The sequence below is a fragment of the Schistocerca nitens genome, chromosome 2 (genome assembly GCF_023898315.1).
Source record: "Schistocerca nitens isolate TAMUIC-IGC-003100 chromosome 2, iqSchNite1.1, whole genome shotgun sequence".
Classification (NCBI taxonomy): Eukaryota; Metazoa; Arthropoda; class Insecta; order Orthoptera; family Acrididae; genus Schistocerca; species Schistocerca nitens.
In genome coordinates, this window is record NC_064615.1 from 470,616,740 (window position 1) to 470,635,621 (window position 18,882).

An 18,882-nucleotide genomic window follows, 5' to 3' on the forward strand; every position below is an offset into this window, starting at 1 on the left:
ACATTTAAGTGCCTAGCAGAGGGTTCATCGAACCACCTTCACTATTCTCTATTATTCCAATCTTGTATAGCGCGCGGAAAGAATGAACACCTACATGCTTCTTCTATTTCCTGGCCTTATTGTGTGCTTTTACGGAGTCGACACGTTAACCTGGCTCTGGCAATGTTAGTGGTAGAGGGTGGCCAGATGCCCTTTCTGTCTCCACACCTCCCCCCCCCCCCTTTCCACAGGACGGAATTCATGTACCCCAACAGTCTGCGTATAGTGTAAGAGAACATCCTCGAAGTGTTTGCGAATCGTGTAAGTGAGTCAGGACGCGGATATAACCCGGTATGAGCTCTCGAATGCATGTCCGGGTCGGGACGCCCCTCCTCCCCCCTCACCCCCTCACCCCTCCCCTCCGAATCCCGGAAGTGGCAAATTAACGGGCGGCTATCCGGGCGGGTACTCCACAACAGCGAATGAAATATCAATGTTTAGAAGTGCGCAATAAAAAGCAAAATTGGCTCAATCTACAGGAAAAATCATGTACCCCTTGAACCATCAACCTCCCTCATAAAATACAACAACCGTTCAGAGAACCGTCGCTCACGTAGCTCGCACGGTGTTAGGGACCCCAAAGTACTACGCTTGGCAACAGCATGACAACTCAGTGCCTGTGGAACCGAAATCAACAATATCTATCAAACAGATTTTATCCTAGAAAGGAAATGAAAAACTAATGTACTTTTGTCTGCTCATCGAGTGTCCGATAAAGCCAACAGAGTCCTACGGGAACATGGGACCCGTCATATTTCATTCCAGTATGAAATATAAAAAGTGAGTACCGTAATGTCAAAGACGATCTAAGTCTCTGATAAACTAGTGCTATTAGGCATTCCCTGGCACACCTCATATATGATACACCATATACGGGACAGGCCACTTAAACAATCGACGGTAGGTGTAAGAAGAATCAACGACATACCCGTCACAGACAGTCAACCAAATCATCTGTATTACTGCCATACCTGGAACACAATTATGACTGAGCTACAACAGAATCACAATTACGGCACTGCCTCCAAGTTTCTGCAGTAGTTTAGTTCGGAGTCTACAACATAATGAAGCGGGGAAAAAGAAACAGGGACTGAGTTTTCAAAGGTTTGGGCTCCGGCACTCAATTTATCAAGATTTCGCTAGTCACCTCATGAATGAGAACCGGAAACCACCGAGGAGAAACGCTTTTCACTTAATAATGCTACGTGAATGCGTATCGAAGGGTGTAGCGGAAGCTAGGAGTCTACCTTGATTACAAATAGCGACACAAAATCAGCAATACCTCAAAGTGTGGTGTGAGTCTAAGGAGTGAGCACGCTCAAGATCAACGCTCGCAACTCGTAAAGAAGACGGATAGGTCAGAAGTAGAAATAATGTACTGTAAAATTAAATCGTCAACTCTGCAGCAGGCCTAAAACATACCATCATTCAATCACAATGATAAAATGTTACTAACTGCATTATGACTCTGATTTCCAGTCTGGACATTGTGGCTAGAAGCGAATCTCCAGCTGAGCTGTTTTGCATTCGCAGGTCTGACGGGTCGTCGCGCAAATCACGTCGGCGAGCGACCACGACGACGACGACGACGTCAACGACTGAGTCCCCCGAGGAGACGGCGGCGCGCTACCTGGAGCTGGAGAGAGACGCACAGAACGCACAGCTGCTGCTCAGCCTGCCCACCAAGCCAGAGACAATCGCCAAGCGATACGATGTCAAGAACATCACACGGTGCGTAGCTGGCGCGAAACTGCTTGTTTGGAACAGTCTTCTCCTCCCACAAAAGTCATAAAGCCTTCAGAAAATAAGATACACGCATTCGTCAGTCAGCTACACCGCATCAAGTAGATATACAGGGTGATTCAGCTACCCCTACCGATAGGTTTTATGCAACCCGCAACGCCTTCGAAAACCACATACGTTTTAGTTGAATAAATCGGAAACTATGGTCCCTAGTGTAAACGTATCCCACACAAAATTTAACTGCATTAAATTTCCTACATAAAAGTTCTGTTCATTTTTTGCTGAAGACTGCGAGTAAGAGAATATGAAAATCGCATGCGTCGTGTTCGAAGGCATTGCAGGTTGCATAAAACACATCGTAGGGCAGCACTGTCATCTGTATATTCAATAAATTTCGGTTTCCTGACCCAGGTAGGCTAGAGTCTTTTGACAGATCACCAGATGCCTGCAATACATTTAGGAATATTGCTTGATGTCAGAAACCGATTCAACGCTATGTTGCAGTGGTAAGACACTGGAATCTCGCTCAGGGGGACTGGGGTTCATTTCCTCATTCGACTGTCGAGATTTAGATTTTCTGAAATTTTCGTAAATAAATTACAGTGAATGCTGAGATTGTCCCATTCCGAAGAACACGACCGATTCTTTTTCTTATTCTCCTATCAATCTAAGTTTTTGTTCCATTTATTAGTAGCCTCGTCATCTAACGAATGTACGCCCTAATATTCTTCCTTTTTGTTGTTCAAAATTTCCACTTTGTGCATGCATCGAACAATATGTACACGTTACGAATCGAATCTGCTAGACTGACCCCCTTGTATGCTACAGAACATCAAGAGGAACTGTACTACCATTAGAAATTTTTTGCATTGACAAGTCGATGAAAACTGAATTTACCAGCCACTAGCTGCTACACGCTGCTGTACTCGCATATCAGTAGTTTTGTTGCGATGAACGATGGCAAGTAAGTAACCCACTGTCTGTGCAATAACATCAGCTGTCCTCCTGTATCTGCCCCGTTGGGATAAGCATACCTCGTAATGTGCCCCCCCCCCTCCCCCTCTCCCACCTGCCGCAAAACACGAGATGGTGGTACGCACAGCACCGCTACTGAGCAGTTCACGTGGAAAATTATGGGCAGGAACGTGCATCTACGCGTGATACTCATCAAGAATCTATACATTACACAACATGTAGATTATATAATGAATTTAATAATTTTAACATGGTTATAGTCATGACCTGACGTAACTACAATCATCTGGTCATACCTATGGGCTCTTGATTTGCTCTGGGAGATGGCTGATAAGGACTACAACATGTAAACATTAGTTCACTTTATTACACGAATGATAAAAAGATTTATTTAATTTTACACAACACATTTACACAGGAGTGAGTCGAATATTTGTTACTGCCTCTGAACAATAAAGCATCACTTGATGCAAGCAATTGCGAAGTCTTCTGTTGACGTACAAGTTCAACTTGTACAAAAGTACAGCTCCATCTGAGACCTGAATAGCGTTGGCGTCGTAAGTAGATGATGCCGACTGCTTCATCGAAGTCACGAACTGGACAGAGCAGGCCCATGATTGGTTCTATAGCGACCTCTGACCTCTGCTCTGAGAGAGAAGGTATGTCTTCAGAGGCGCCTTCCATTCATCGTTGTGCATTGCAGCGAGTCATCGATAATGTTTGTGCTATCGACGTGCGTTGCCGACTTTGGTGTGGCTCTGTGGCCTTTGGACGATACCGTAGTTTACGTTCACTGATATCTTCCATTCCCTATTTCACCCTCTTGTAAATCGATGTTCTTTTCTTTTACTGTCTAAAGTAACCTATGGTCTTCCTCAGGGTCCAGGCTATTACCATGAAAAATTTCACCAAAATCTGATCAGTGGTTTAGTAATGACAACGAAACAGTCACATTAATATTAGTATGGATTTGATGACTCGTACTGATGTGTACAGATTCCCACAACCAAGACCTAAGGGAAAGTAATCGACAGATGTGGAGGTAAAATAAAAAAAATCTTATGGCTCAGATCTTTAGAAGCTCATCTCATGATCCATCACACAATCGTTAGTGAAAAGAGAGAAATATATAAATGTAGAACTGATATGTGGACTGAGGACTTCTGGTAATGGGTCAGCACTTAGAGAAGGCGCTACAGTGAAAAAAAATATGGAAACTGTAAGTAATATTGTACCTCAGTGCTGTTCGTAAAAAAATTACCTCAATTTAAAGGTACAACTTTTGTACTTACGTTGAAAGCTTCACAGTGGTCGCAAAACTCAAAGTACTCACTGCAGTGAGAAAAAAGATACACACTATGTGATCAAAAGTATCCGGACACTCCCAAAAACATACATTTTTCGGGTGCATTGTTCTGCCACCTACTGCCAGGTACTCCATATCAGCGGCCTCAGTAGTCATTAGACATCATGAGAGAGCAGAATGGAGCGCTCTGCGGAACTCACGGACTTTGAAAATGGTCAGGTTATTGGATGTCACTTGTGTCATACGTCTGTACGCGATATTTCCACACTCCTAAACATCCATAGGTCCACTGTTTCCGACGTGATAGTGAAGTGGAAACGTGAAGGGACACGTACAGCACAAAAGCGTACAGGCCGACCTCGTCTGTAGGCTGACAGAGACCGCCGACAGTTGAAGAGGGTCGTAATGTGTAATAATAGGCAGACAACTATCCAGACCATCACACAGGATTTCCAAACTGCATCAGCATCCACTGCAAGTACTAAGACAGTTAGGCGGGAGGTGAGAAAAACTTGGATTTCATGTTCGAGCGGCTGCTCATAAGCCACACATCACGCCGGTAAATGCCAAACGACGCCTTGCTTGGTGTAAAGAGCGTAAACATTGGACGATTGAACAGTGGAAAAACGTTGTGTGGAGCGACAAATCACGGTACACAATGTGGCGATTCGATGGCAGAGTGTGGGTATGCGAATGCCTGGTGAACATCATCCGCCAGCGTGTGTAGTGCCATAGTAACATTCGGATGCGATTGTGTTATGGTGTGGACGTGTTTTTCATGGAGGGGCTGGTATCCTTGTTGTTTTGCGTGGCACTATCACAGCACAGGCCTACAATGATGTTTTAAGCATCTTCTTGCTTCCCACTGTTGAGGAGCAATTCGGGGATGGCAATTGCATCTTTCAACGCGATCGAGTACCTGTTCATAATGCACGGCTTGTGGCGGTGTGGTTACACGACCGTAACATCCCTGTAATGGACTGGGCTGCATAGAGTCCTGACCTGAATCCTATAGAACACCTTTGGGATGTTTTGGAACGCCGAATTCGCGCCACGCCTCACCGACTGACATCGATACCTCTCCTCAGTGCAGCACTCCGTGAATAATGGGCTGCTATTCCCCAAGAAACCTTCCAGCACCTGATTGAACGTATGCCTACGAGAGTGGAAGCTATCATCAAGGCTTATATTGAATTCCACCATGCAGGGCGCCACGAACATGTAAGTCATTTTCAGCCAGATGTCCAGATATTTTTGATCACATAGTGTATATTCTCAATGGCGCTACAGGGTAATTGTATGACAATTTTTACATATGGCGTTATGTGCAAAACAGTCAAAAACGATATTACAATCGATGTTGTCCAATGACTAGTTTGATGCAGCTCTCCAAGCCACTCTCTCCTGTGGGAACATCTTCATCTTTGAATAACTACTGCATCTCATACCCATTTGAACCTGCTTAGTGTACTCGTCTCTCACTCTCGCTCTGCCGTTTTTAGCCCCGCTCCCCACCCCACCTACACACACACGCACTTCCCTCCAATACTAAATGACGATCCCTTGAGGTCTCAGAATGTGTCCTATAAACCGATCCCTTCTTTTAGCCCTGATGTGCCACAAATTTCTTTTCTCCTTAATTCTATTGAGTAGCTCCTCATTAGTTACGTGATCTATCCAACTAAAACTCAGAATATTTCTGCAGCACTACATTTCAAAGGCTGCTATTCTTTTCTGAACTGTTTCTTCTTCGGAAACAATTTTCTCTCTTCGCCAGTCCGGATCTTACATCCTCTCTACTTGGGCCATCGTCAGTTATTTTACTGGCCGAATAGCAAACCTCATCTACTAATTTTACTGTCCCACTTTCTAATTTAATTCCCTCGTCATCCACTGATTTAATTCGACTATATTCCATAACCTAGTTTTGGTTTTGTTAATGTTCGTCTTATATCCTTCTTTCAAGACACTGTCTGTTTCCTTCAAATGCACTTCGAAGTCTTTTGCTGTCTCTGACAGAATTACAATGTCATCGGCAAACTCCAAAGTTTTTAGTTCTTCTACCTGTACCTTAATTCCTTCACCAAATTTCTACTTGCTTTCCTTCATAGCTTGTTATGTGTACAAATTGCATAACATCTTGCTTACGCTACAATCCTGTCTCACTTCCTTCTCAACCACTGCTTCCCTTTCATGCCCCTCGACTCTTATAACTGCAGTCTGGTTTCTGTACACGTTGTAAATAGTCCTGCGCTACTTGTATTATACCCCTGCCATCTTCAGAGAGTTAAACAGTGCATTCCAGTCAAGTCGATATGAGGATTAAATTACATAACTCTTCGCGCAGAACACGCCATGTTGATTATTTAGAGCCATGTGCTGGAAAAGGCCTCGGACAGCTACCATTCGTCGGCAGTGTCGTTCTAAGCGCGTCTGGCCGTCAAATCTGGAACAAGTGGCGCGAGAGAGGCCAGTGGCAGGTATCAGTTTTCACGCCGTTGGGCGCTTTCAAACCATTGAGTCCAAGCATAACAGATATCTGGATTCGAGTCACGTGTCGGCAACAGGGAGATATGTTTTTAGTATTGCCGCAGAAGTTACATATGTCGTGATTATGTTGTTGATGATGCTGATACAGCATATGCTAAAGGAGTTTGACAAAATATGGAACAATTTCAAAGCAAATTAGACAGAACTTTATACATTCACTCTCGTCTATTTCCCATGTGAATAACACTGACCTACACTATTACTTTGAAATTAAATGATATTGTCGTTCGTTGGCGCACAAAAAGCCACGATAAATCTTCCATGAAACAGTCTGCAACGTCAACTGACGTTCCTAAATATCAATATACTGAAGATCTTTTATGGTGAACTGATTTGGTACTAAAACCCTCATGAGCCAGGAGAATAAAATTAATGAAGTAGCACGTCTGAAAACTTTCCGAATGATTAAAACTGTGTGTTGGATAGACGTTAGAAACCTCAGTCACGTATTCACGGACAATGCTTTTACCGACTGAACTATCTAGGCAACTTTACTTCTGCCGCCGCCTCTCTCATACTCCCCAAACTTCATGAAAGCTTTCTCGTGCTTTAAAACAGCGCACTCCCCGCTGTAGTGTGATATATTCGTTGTGCAAGCAGTGCATCTATTTACTAGGAGACAGTTCAAATTCAAATGGCTCTGAGCACTAAGGGACTTAACTACTGAGGTCATCAGTCCCCTAGAACTTAAAACTACTTAAACCTAACTAACCTAAGGACATCACACACATCCATGCCCGAGGCAGGATTCGAACCTGCGACCGTAGCGGTCACACGGTTCCAGACTGTAGCGCCTAGAACCGCTCGGCCACCCCGGCCGGCCTAGGAGACAGTCGATTGACAATTTTCTGCATTGCATGATGCAGCCATCTCACCTGCAAGAGTTCCTCCATTTACAAAACAGATTCTAGCAAACGAAGGACTCGCTCATTTTAGACTCTCTTCACCTGTCAGAAGAACATTTCTTCGAGAGTAGTGTCGGCAATCCTGTACTGTCGCTATGGTTCTGTGAATTCGTATCTCCCAATAGAACAGAGCCCCTCCCTGGAGGGAGTGCTTTTGTATACCGAATTCTGTACTCCACATTCAGTTAGAATGCACGTGAGTTTGAGATGAGCACAGCACACGGTTTGGGGGCAGACTGCGTATTTTTGAATCAATAATACTAAACGTGTCAAGCGCCTTATAAATTGTGTGACATCACAGCTCTTACCAAAGAGTTGAAGATGCTGCTTTTTCTTTCCTCAAGCTGTCCCTAATAGCGAATCATTTAAAACTTTTATACAGAATGTTACTCTCTTTTCTAATCCTTATTTGTATTACCTGTACTTATACTTGGTCGCTAATAACCGCGTTATCGCTCTCGCCATTCCGGCGGTTGGTGACTTGTGAGCAGAACAAACGTCCCGCTCTTCAGTTAAATGAGTTTTAAACACACAAAATCGAAATATGATTAAAATGTGAGACACTTCACATGTTTTTGAAATTATTATCATGCTAAACAACTGAACTGTTGAGTATTAGCGCTTTAAATTAAAAGAAGTATATTGTTGTTGTTGTTGTTGTGGTCTTCAGTCCTGAGACTGGTTTGATGCAGCTCTCCATGCTACTCAATCCTGTGCAAGCTTTTCATCTCCCAGTACCTACTGCAACCTACATCCTTCTGAATCTGTTTAGTGTATTCATCTCTTGGTCTCCCTCTACGATTTTTACCCTCCACGCTGCCCTCCAATACTAAATTGGTGATCCCTTGATGCCTCAGAACATGTCCTACCAAGCGATCCCTTCTTCTAGTTAAGTTGTGCCACAAACTTTTCTTCTCCCCAATCCTATTCAATACCTCCTCATTAGTTATATGATCTACCCATCTAATCTTCAGCATTCATCTGCAGCACCACATTTCGAAAGCTTCTATTCTCTTCTTGTCCAAACTAGTTATCGTCCATGTTTCACTTCCATACATGGCTACACTCCATACAAATACTTTCAGAAACGACTTCCTGACACTTAAATCAATACTCGATATTAACAAATTTCTCTTCTTCAGAAACGCTTTCCTTGCCATTGCCAGTCTACATTTTATATCCTCTCTACTTCGACCATCATCAGTTATTTTCCTCCCCAAATAGCAAAACTCCGTTACTACTTTAAGTGTCTCACTTCCTAATCTAATTCCCTCAGCATCAACCGACTTAATTCGACTACATTCCATTATCCTCGTTTTGCTTTTGTTGATGTTCATCTTATATCCTCCTTTCAAGACACTGTCCATTCCGTTCAACTGCTCTTCCAAGTCTTTTGCTGTCTCTGACAGAATTACAATGTCATCGGCGAACCTCAAAGTTTTTATTTCTTCTCCATGGATTTTAATACCTACTCCGAAATTTTCTTTTGTTTCCTTCACTGCTTGCTCAATATACAGACTGAATAACATCTGGGATAGGCTACAACCCTGTCTCACTCCCTTCCCAACCACTGCTTCCCTTTCGTGCCCCTCAACTCTTATAACTGCCATCTGGTTTCTGTACAAATTGTAAATAGCCTTTCGCTCCCTGTATTTTACCCCTGCCACCTTCAGAATTTGAAAGAGAGTATTCCAGTGAACATTGTCAAAAGCTTTCTCTAAGTCTACAAATGCTAGAAACGTAGGTTTGCCTTTCCTTAATCTAGCTTCTAAGATAAGTCGTAGGGTCAGTATTGCCTCACGTGTTCCAACATTTCTACGGAAATCAAACTGATCTTCCCCGAGGTCAGCTTCTACCAGTTTTTCCATTCGTCTGTAGAGAATACGCGTTAGTATTTTGCATTCGTGACTTATTAAACTGATTGTTCGGTAATTTTCACATCTGTCATCACCTGCTTTCTTTGGGATTGGCATTATTATATTCTTCTTGAAGTCTGAGAGTATTTCGCCTGTCTCATACATCTTGCTCACCAGATGGTAGAGTTTTGCCAGGACTCGCTCTCCCTAGGCCGTCCGTAGTTCTAATGGAATGTTGTCTACTCCCGGGGCCTTGTTTCGACTCAAGTCTTTCAGTGCTGTGTCAAACTCTTCACGCAGTATCGTATCTCCCATTTCATCTTCATCTACATCCTCTTCCATTTCCATAATATTGTCGTCAAGTACATCGCCCTTGTATAGATCCTCTATATACTCCTCCCACCTTTCTGCTTTTCCTTCTTTGCTTAGAACTCGGTTTCCATCTGAGCTCTTGACTTCATACAAGTGGTTCTCTGTTCTCCAAAGGTATCTTTAATTTTACTGTAGGCAGTATCTATCTTACCCCTAGTGAGATAACCCTCTACATCCTTACATTTGTCCTCTAGCCATCCCTGCTTAGCCATTTTGCACTTCCTGTCGATCTTGTTTCTGAGACGTTTGTATTCCTTTTTGCCTGCTTCATTTACTGCATTTTTATATTTTCTCCTTTCATCAATTAAATTCAATATTTCTTCTGTTACCCAAGGATTCCTACTAGCCCTCGTTTTTTACCTACTAGGTCCTCTGCTGCCTTCACTACTTCATCTCCCAAAGCTACCCATTCTTCTTCTACTGTATTTCTTTGCCCCATTCCTGTCAATTGTTCCCTTATGCTTTCGCTGAAACTCTGTACAATTTCTGGTTTAGTCAGTTTATCCAGGTCCCATCTCCTTAAATTCCCACCTTTTTGCAGTTTCTTTAGTTTTAATCTACAGTTCATAACCAATAGATTGTGATCAGAGTCCACATCTGCCCCTGGAAATGTCTTACAATTTAAAACCTGGTTCCTAAATCTCTGTCTTACCATTATGTAATCTATCTGAAACCTGTCAGTATCTCCAGGCTTCTTTCATGTATACAACCTTCTTTTATGATTCTTGAACCAAGTGTTAGCTATGATTAATTTGTGCTCTGTGCAAAATTCTATCAGGCGGCTTCCTCTTTCATTTCTTAGCCCCAATCCATATTCACCTACTACGTTTCCTTCTCTCCCTTTTCCCACACTCGAATTCCAGTCACCCATGACTATTAAATTTTCGTCTCCCTTCACTATCTGAATAATTTCGTTTATTTCATCATAAATTTCTTCAATTACTTCGTCATCTGCAGAGCTAGTTGGCGTATAAACTTGTACTACTGTAGTAGGTGTGGGCTTCATATCTATCTTGGCCACAATAATGCGTTCACTATGCTGTTTGTAGTAGCTTACCCGCACTCCTATTTTTTTTATTTATTATTAAACCGACTCCTGCATTACCCCTATTTGATTTTGTATTTATAACCCTGTATTCACCTGACCAGAAGTCTTGTTCCTCCTCCCACCGAACTTCACTAATTCCCACTATATCTAACTTTAACCTATCCATTTCCCTTTTTAAATTTTCTAACCTACCTGCCCGATTAAGGGATCTGACATTCCACGCTCCGATCCATAGAACGCCAGTTTTCTTTCTCCTGATAACGACGTCCTCATGAGTAGTCCCCGGAGATCCGAATGGGGGACTATTTTACCTCCGGAATATTTTACCCAAGAGGACGCCATCATCATTTAATCATACAGTAAAGTTGCATGTCCTCGGGAAAAATTACGGCCGTAGTTTCCCCTTGCTTTCAGCCGTTCGCAGTACCAGCACAGCAAGGCTGTTTTGGTTAGTGTTACAAGGCCAGATCAGTCAATCATCCAGACTGTTGCCCCTGAAACTATTGAAAAGGCTGCTGCCCCTCTTCAGGAACCACACGTTTGTCTGGCGTCTCAACAGATACCCCAGCGTTGTGGTTGCACCTACGGTACGGCTATCTGTATCGCTGAAGCACGCAAGCCTCCCCACCAACGGCAAGGTCGATGGGTCTTAGGGGAGGGGGGTGGGGGGGGGGAAGAAGTATAAGTACAACAAATAAAAATAAAACAGGAAGTGATGGTGTGCAAAGCTGAACATTTTCGAAAGATGGCCCCGTATTCGACGAAAACTGATAGTCTTCCACTGGGAAAGGATAGTTACGACAGGTAAGGTAAGGCGTTCTGTAGAGTCGTAGAGTGTGTGTATACGCAAAAGGAGCCAACTGAGTACAAACTGTGCAAAAGAGGGTCGACTGGAGGGGGTGGTAGGGGTGGGGCAGTTGGAAGGGGGTGAACGGTACAAGGTAGAAATGGAGTAGAGGACTAGGGAGTAGTCCAAGTCATGGTACGAAGAGAAATGGACTAGGGAGAGTTGAAGACGAGGATGAATGATGACTAGTGTTTGATAGGATAGGGAGGAAAGGTTTAGGCTTAATAGGATGAAAAAGTACCTGGGCAGATTTCATTGTCTAAGAGAGAGAGGCGGTTGAAGTGGCGTTGAGAGAGGTGAAGATGCGCGGGGTTTGTGGGATGCGTCGGTATGAGTAAGGAGAAGTGGAAATTAGGTTAGATGTTAGAGGAAACGTGTAGGGCATGGCAAGGGGATGCGAAAGGTAAAAAGGAATGCACGCCGTTCTAGGATATGCAGAGAGTTGTTGATGGAGCGGATACCCAGGCAACACTGGCATAAGAGAGACTAGGTCGGAACAAGATTTCGTAGGTTGTGATGGTAATGGAGGGGTGGGGGGGGGGGCAATCTCCATGTTTTGCCAGTTAGTTGATTCAATGTATTGTGAGCTTCCTGTTGAGTAGTTAGTAGGAGCAATAAAGACAAGTGTGCATCCAGCATGTCTGTGAGCGAACGGCTCCATTTCGCCATTCTTCCTCATCCTCTTCTTTTCGACTTCTCTCCATTTCTTCCTGGATACCCCTTAGCGATCCTTTCCGCTTTCTTCCCCTTCTTTTCCTTCGAAGAGCTTGCCATTGAACTGCTCTCTTGGACCATGTGTCATTCTCCTTTCTTTTGATATGCCCTAATCATCCCAGCTGTCTTTCTTTTATTCTGTCGGTAATAATATAATGAGTCTGCGCCCTTACTCTTAGGTTTTAGTTGTTCTAAGTCTAGGGGACTGATAACCTCAAATGTTAAATCCCATAGTGCTTAGAGCCATTTGAACCATTTTTTTCTTATTTCCACATTACATGGTCGGATCGGAAAATTCTAGGTGTTCTTCTTAAGAGGTCCGTTTCTAAAGCTCTAAGTATCTTTGTAACGCGTTTTTATAAGATCGCTTTCCTGTTTGTTCGGTACAACTTTTGCAATTGATTTTAAACTAACTTCCCGATGAGCTAGAGACTTGAAACTTTCGACGTAGCTCAGAACTCGATGACAGTACAGCATTAATCTTCTTTCATATCTGGTGTGTGGCGGAGGGCAGTTCGTGCACCACTGCTATTATCCCCTTTTTGTATTGCATTTGCGAATGCTTCGTGGTAAGTGCGGTTGCTCGAAGTCCCCATGTCAGCTCGGTCAGCTCTAATTTTCACCTTCGAAGTTTTTTCGTGAAATAATCATGGAGTAAGCGATGTACTGGTTAACTCTGATAAAGAGAAAGTGAAATAATAGTGAAATTCGCCACATGTCTCTGTTGTAATCTCGTCAAAACGTTTGGAATCTACTGAAAAATTTGACACATTCAAGACTAAAAAGGGAAAACAATTATTTAAATAAAAATTCTTTAATATAAAACGTTTTTAAAACGGACTAAAAACTATAAAATAATTTATCTTAGTTCAATTGAGACTGCTAACCCCATACAGACAGACCTGAAAATTTATGCTCGTGAATATTTAATAACTACGAAAATACTTTTAGAATTTAAAAGAAAAACCGAGGGGCGCATGCAATCCGTAATTGATGTATAAGTAGTTCAGCTCGTTATTACTATCTGAACCCGCCCGGCTAGCTACGCGGTCTAACGCGCTTCTTCCCGAGCGGGAAGGCGTGCCGGTCCCTGGCACGAATCCGCCCGGCGGATTAGTGTCGAGGTCCGGTGTGCCGCCCAGCCTGTGGATGGTTTTTAAGGCGGTTTCCCATCTGCCTCGGCGAATGCGGGCTGGTTCCCCTTATTCCGCCTCAGTTACAATATGTCGGCGATTGATGCGCAAACAGTCTGCACGTACTAGTACACCATAAACACTTTACCACGTAAACATGTGAGGTTACGCTCGTCTGGTATGAGACGTACCCGGAGAGTGGGGGGGGGGGGGGGGGGGTGACTGGGGCCCCGAACCGCACAATAACCCTGGGTTCGGTGTGGGGCGGCGGTGGGGTGGGTGGACTGCTGTGGCCTGTTGTGTCCTGTTGCGGGGTTGTGAACCACTGAAGGCTACGGCGGGATGAAGCCTCTCCGTCGTTTCAAAGTCCCCAGTTTAATACAATACTATTATCTACTCCACGTGCCTACGTTTTTCGTTTTAGATTCTACAAGTATTTACATATCTGTTAAAAATTCACAAGCACAAATTTCCAGAACTATTTGTGTGAGGTTAGGAATCTGTATGGGGTTAGGAAATATTATTTTATACTTTTTAGTCTGTTTAAAAAATGAGTTATATTAATACGTATTTTATTTAGATAATTATTATTTATTTCTGTGAATTCTCAGGACTCACTCCCATAGCTTGTTATTGGTTTCACGATGGATCTGTATAAACGCATTTTAACCTTTGAAGTCATTTTTGAGGACAATTTTTGGATAGACACCCTGCTGTGCTTGATGTTAAATTTTCCCTGGACTAGCTGAGTCCTTTATTGGTACTAGAGTGTAGTGCTTTGAGGAGAGTCCCCCCGTGAGTGCGTGTTGCGCCGTGTTGCAGATACGTGGACTACGTGGTGCTGCGGACGCAGGCGATGACGGACGACAGCGAGCGCGGCCTGGTGTACCACCCCAGCAGGCTGATGGGTCTGGACGACATGCTGAACGCGGTGAGTAGCGCCGCGGGCGGCAGCGGGCGCCCAGCTGGACGGTGTGTGACGTGACGTAACGGTGCGTGCCGTTGGCAGGACGCCGTGGTCGACCTGGTGACGAGTCTGGGCGCGTCGCCGGCGCAGCTGGTGATCACGCTGCCGGGGCAGGCCACCGCCTTCGAGCTGCGCCGCGAGGAGCGCACCGAACCGAGGTCCCCAGCCTCCGGGGCGCCGAGGACCATCTCACAGCCGGAGGTGAGTCGGCGCACCACAGCGAAACCCTGGTGACAGTCGTGTACGGTGTCTAATTCCACTGGCAACTGTGTGCACCACGACCGTATTATTGCCAACATATTTTGGATAAACGGCAGCATCGGTCGTAAAAATTGAAATCTTTTGTTTTACATATCGGTTTCGGTACATGTTGGATCGGCAGCTGCTAAGGTTACATGATAGGTTCTCCTGTAATTGCAAAATTATTGTATGCAGTAAAAGTGAAGATATCTGTTGGAAGTCATCTTAACAGTACATGTCACACCTAACAGTAAATGTGTTATTATGATGTGAGCCTGCAATGTTCGAAGACTTTGCACTGAAGATGATCACACAGTGACCGACATCGATCTGTAAAATAAAGGATTTCAATATTACGATCGATGCTGCCAATTATCCAAAATATATCAGTCAGGTATGGATTCAAAATGTGCTCAGTAACACACTATAGTTCAAAAGTATCAGCTGTACTTTTCACAACGGCGTTCAGACCAGATCTGCGGCACAGTAAGGAAACTAAGCTCACTGGAATAAAAATTAATCAGCATGCGTATCACAGCTATAGTAACTTCAGATGCACGCACTTTGTTTTAATTATTTCATTTTTTATTGATAATGAAGATGATATATCGATATTGTAGCGCCTGCGTTATTCTAATTACGATGCAAAATTCCTTTGGACATGCGGCACTGAGGCGACTACAGCCGTTATGAAATACATGAAATGAATTCGCAATTGCGAATAATGACTACCATCAGCTGTAGAATGGAATGACGACAAGGAAAATTTGTACCGTACCCGGACTCGAAACTGGATTTCCTGCTTATCGCGAGCGGTCGCCTTACCATTCCGCTATCCGTGCACCTGTATTCGTACATCGATTATGTATGTTCCCGTACATGTATGGGAATAGACATAATAGATGTACGAGTCCAGGTCGTGTAGACGCACGGTTGATGGCATACGGAAGTTTCGGTCTGGCCATGAGCCGTGCATGCAAAGCCAAATGGTATTGCCGGCACGGTAGCTCAGCGTGTTCGGTCAGAGGGTTTAGCTACCCACTGTAATAAAAAAAACTGAGTGAACGGTTCAACAAACAACCTGAACGAGTGTCATTGGACGTCCGCCACGAACAAATTAAAAAAATTGTAAGGCGACCACTCGCGATAAACAGCGAGTCCCAGTCAAGCACAAATTTTCCTCGTTGTCATTCCATTCTCCAGCTGATGGTAGCCATTCGCAATTGCGAATTCATTTAATGTATGATGATATTTGGCTCGTGGGGCGCTCAACTACTTGGTTATCAGCGCGCGTACAAATTCCCAATCTTTTCACTGTCCAGTCTCTCCAACTTCCCGAATGATGATGAAATAGAGAATCCCCCATCTGGCCGGGACTTCGTGATCCAGATGCAGCAATACTAACCACAAGAACAGAAGCCGCGAGCATTTTTATTGATGTGCGCGTATGTGTCAGTCACTCAGTGTCATGGAATATGAGATAAATACAAAGAACGTTCTGAAACGGAAAGGTCCAGACTGACTGAAATAAGTTTAATATTCTTTACGACTACTGGCTTTGTAGCCATTCTCAAGTAACCTGCGAATACATACAACATTGGTGACACTACCTACATATATGGCGGTTGTCCATGTGAATAATTATACATTGGAATTATACACTGCCCGTAATTACGCCTAGTTTGACTCGATGTCCATATTGAATCTATAGTAAACTGTCGTTGTCCAATTCATAGTGATTCTGTGATAAGTTGTAATTGTAAACGTATGGAATACGCTTTGACACTTATTTCATAGTTCGTTTACTGTAAAATACGATTTGATATATGTTTCACAGTTCGTTTACTGTGATGCTACACGTTTACAAACTATAATTAGCTAAGCAACGATAATGTTATATTTCACAGATGGGACTTTGCTGTCAATTTTCCTCTGAGTGTATTTTGTTGTCCATATATACTATCCATATTCGTGGGATAGTATGTCAATAAAGTTTTCGAGATAATATTTATGCGTAGCATACAAACCATCACATAAATGTCAAAAACGTATTCCACACGTTTGTAATTACGACATACCACGGAATCATTATGAACTAGACTACGACATCAAACTTCCTGGCAGATTAAAACTGTGTGCCCCACCGAGACTCGAACTCGGGACCTTTGCCTTTCGCGGGCAAGTGCTCTACCATCTGAGCTACCGAAGCACGACTCAGGCTCCGTCCTCACAGCTTTACTTCTGCCACTATCTCGTCTCCTACCTTCCAAACTTTACAGAAGCTCTCCTGCGAACCTTGCAGAACTAGCACTCCTGAAAGAAAGGATACTGCGGAGACATGGCTTAGCCACACCCTAGTTCGCAGGAGAGCTTCTGTAAAGTTTGGAAGGAAGGAGACGAGATAGTGGCAGAAGTAAAGCTGTGAGGAGGGGGCGTGAGTCGTGCTTCGGTAGCTCACATGGTAGAGCACTTGCCCGCAAAAGGCAAAGGTCCCGAATTAGAGTCTCGGTCGGGCACACAGTTTTAATCTGCCAGGAAGTTTCATATCAGCGCACACTCCCCTGCGAAGTGAAAATCTCATTCTAGACTACGACAGTTTGCTATAGATGCAATACGAACATTAAAACAAACTAGACGTAAGTATCAATGTATAATTATTCACATGCAAAACCATCGTATATGAAGATAGTCTCATTATTGTTCTATTTGCATGTCACTTGACAATGGCGATAAAGCCGAAACAGCTGCAGTATAGAATATTAAACGTAGTACCAGACTTTTGCTTTTCAAAATTTCGTTTTGTGACGTGTACTAGGCTGTGGGCCCATTCGAACGAAAACATACATTGAATAACTTGAAAGAAAACAAAACAAGTTAATAACGTATACCACTATGAATCTCGAGAATGAAAATAACGCTGAAAATAATGATGGTAATAAATTACACAACAAATATATGAATCAACAGGTACTTAATGATTGACTAAAGTGCGAAGATGTATGCATCACGTTACTTGAACAATAATAACAATGATAATAAAATACAAGAATAAATTGTACTTTATGTATTAATAATAGGACGAAATTGGGTGAACTGCAGGTCACGGCCCATTAGAAGGAATAAATCCAGTATCCGCCTAGAATAATTTTGAAAAGCCGTAGATATCTAAATCAGGACGAGTAGGGAATTTCTCGCTACGACACCCAAGTATTAAGAATTCTCAGCGTTCATGACGCATCAAACTGGAATGAAACCTCGAGCTTTCTGCATTTGCGTCCATCGTCTTCGTCAGGAGCAGATTTTCATTCTCTGCCCCTAAATTTCTAGTGGGCTTTTTGAGTTATGGCTCATCACAAAGTCAGGGTCTTTTCAGCCATGTACCAGCTGAGCTGCTAGTGGAACAATGTGAGGCCCAATAGGGGATATTTGGGAGGGGATTTACAGTTCTGGAATTTGTCTTGTATCTGAGGGAAATTTTGCAATAACCTTGGTCAAAAACCGGAGGATGGGAAGTATTTTTGAATTCCAGAACAATATGTACCAGCCAAAACATGAAACCTTAATTTATGTTTAAGTGTATTTTTTTATGTGTATATAGAGGTAAGTCATGGGCTTTCTTGACATGCGCAGCAAACCTGAGCTGAAATAAATATGCATAGAATTATTTACAGATAAACTGTTAAACTAATGAAATAAAATACATAAATGTGCTGCCTAACACGGTATTACAATTGGATCGATTTTCTGCTGTAGTGAAAGTTGAAATCCATCAGTTAACTTTTAGTTCATGCCAATCTGTTTACGTATGCCACACAAACAGTAATTTTAAAATTAGGCATTCTGAGCATCTCAGAGCCTGAAAAAGAACAGTACACATTCCACTTTAACGATCATCTCGTATAAGACAACCACCACCCAAATAACAATGAAACTGATATCATGATCCTCAGAGGAAGCAGCAGTTGCTCTCAAACACTTACAGTGGAGGAAAACTACCACACACAAAAACCAGTGATCGAAGGAAAGAAAGTTTTGAACGAATACGCAACATGGTGCAACAAAACATTGTTTGCAACACTAAATTAATTGCACAAAGACATTTCCCCAAATAAAATATTGTATTGGAATATTCTCGAATACACCAAAACAATTCCCTCCCCCATTTCTCTCTCTCCCTCTGTGTGTCT

At 43.1% G+C, this 18,882-nt stretch overlaps 1 protein-coding gene across 1 annotated transcript in view; it reads left to right on the forward strand.

Annotated features, from left to right (window-relative positions):
- LOC126235103 (uncharacterized) overlaps positions 1–18,882 on the forward strand; it is a gene marked incomplete at its 3' end in the record, with an annotated part of 217,158 nt that overhangs the window by 134,143 nt on the left and 64,133 nt on the right. Inside the window, exons 6-8 of the mRNA XM_049943837.1 lie at positions 1,573–1,770; positions 14,311–14,419; positions 14,498–14,656. Coding sequence (XP_049799794.1) covers positions 1,573–1,770; positions 14,311–14,419; positions 14,498–14,656 — 466 coding nt within the window. The remainder of the gene's footprint in view (positions 1–1,572; positions 1,771–14,310; positions 14,420–14,497; positions 14,657–18,882) is intronic.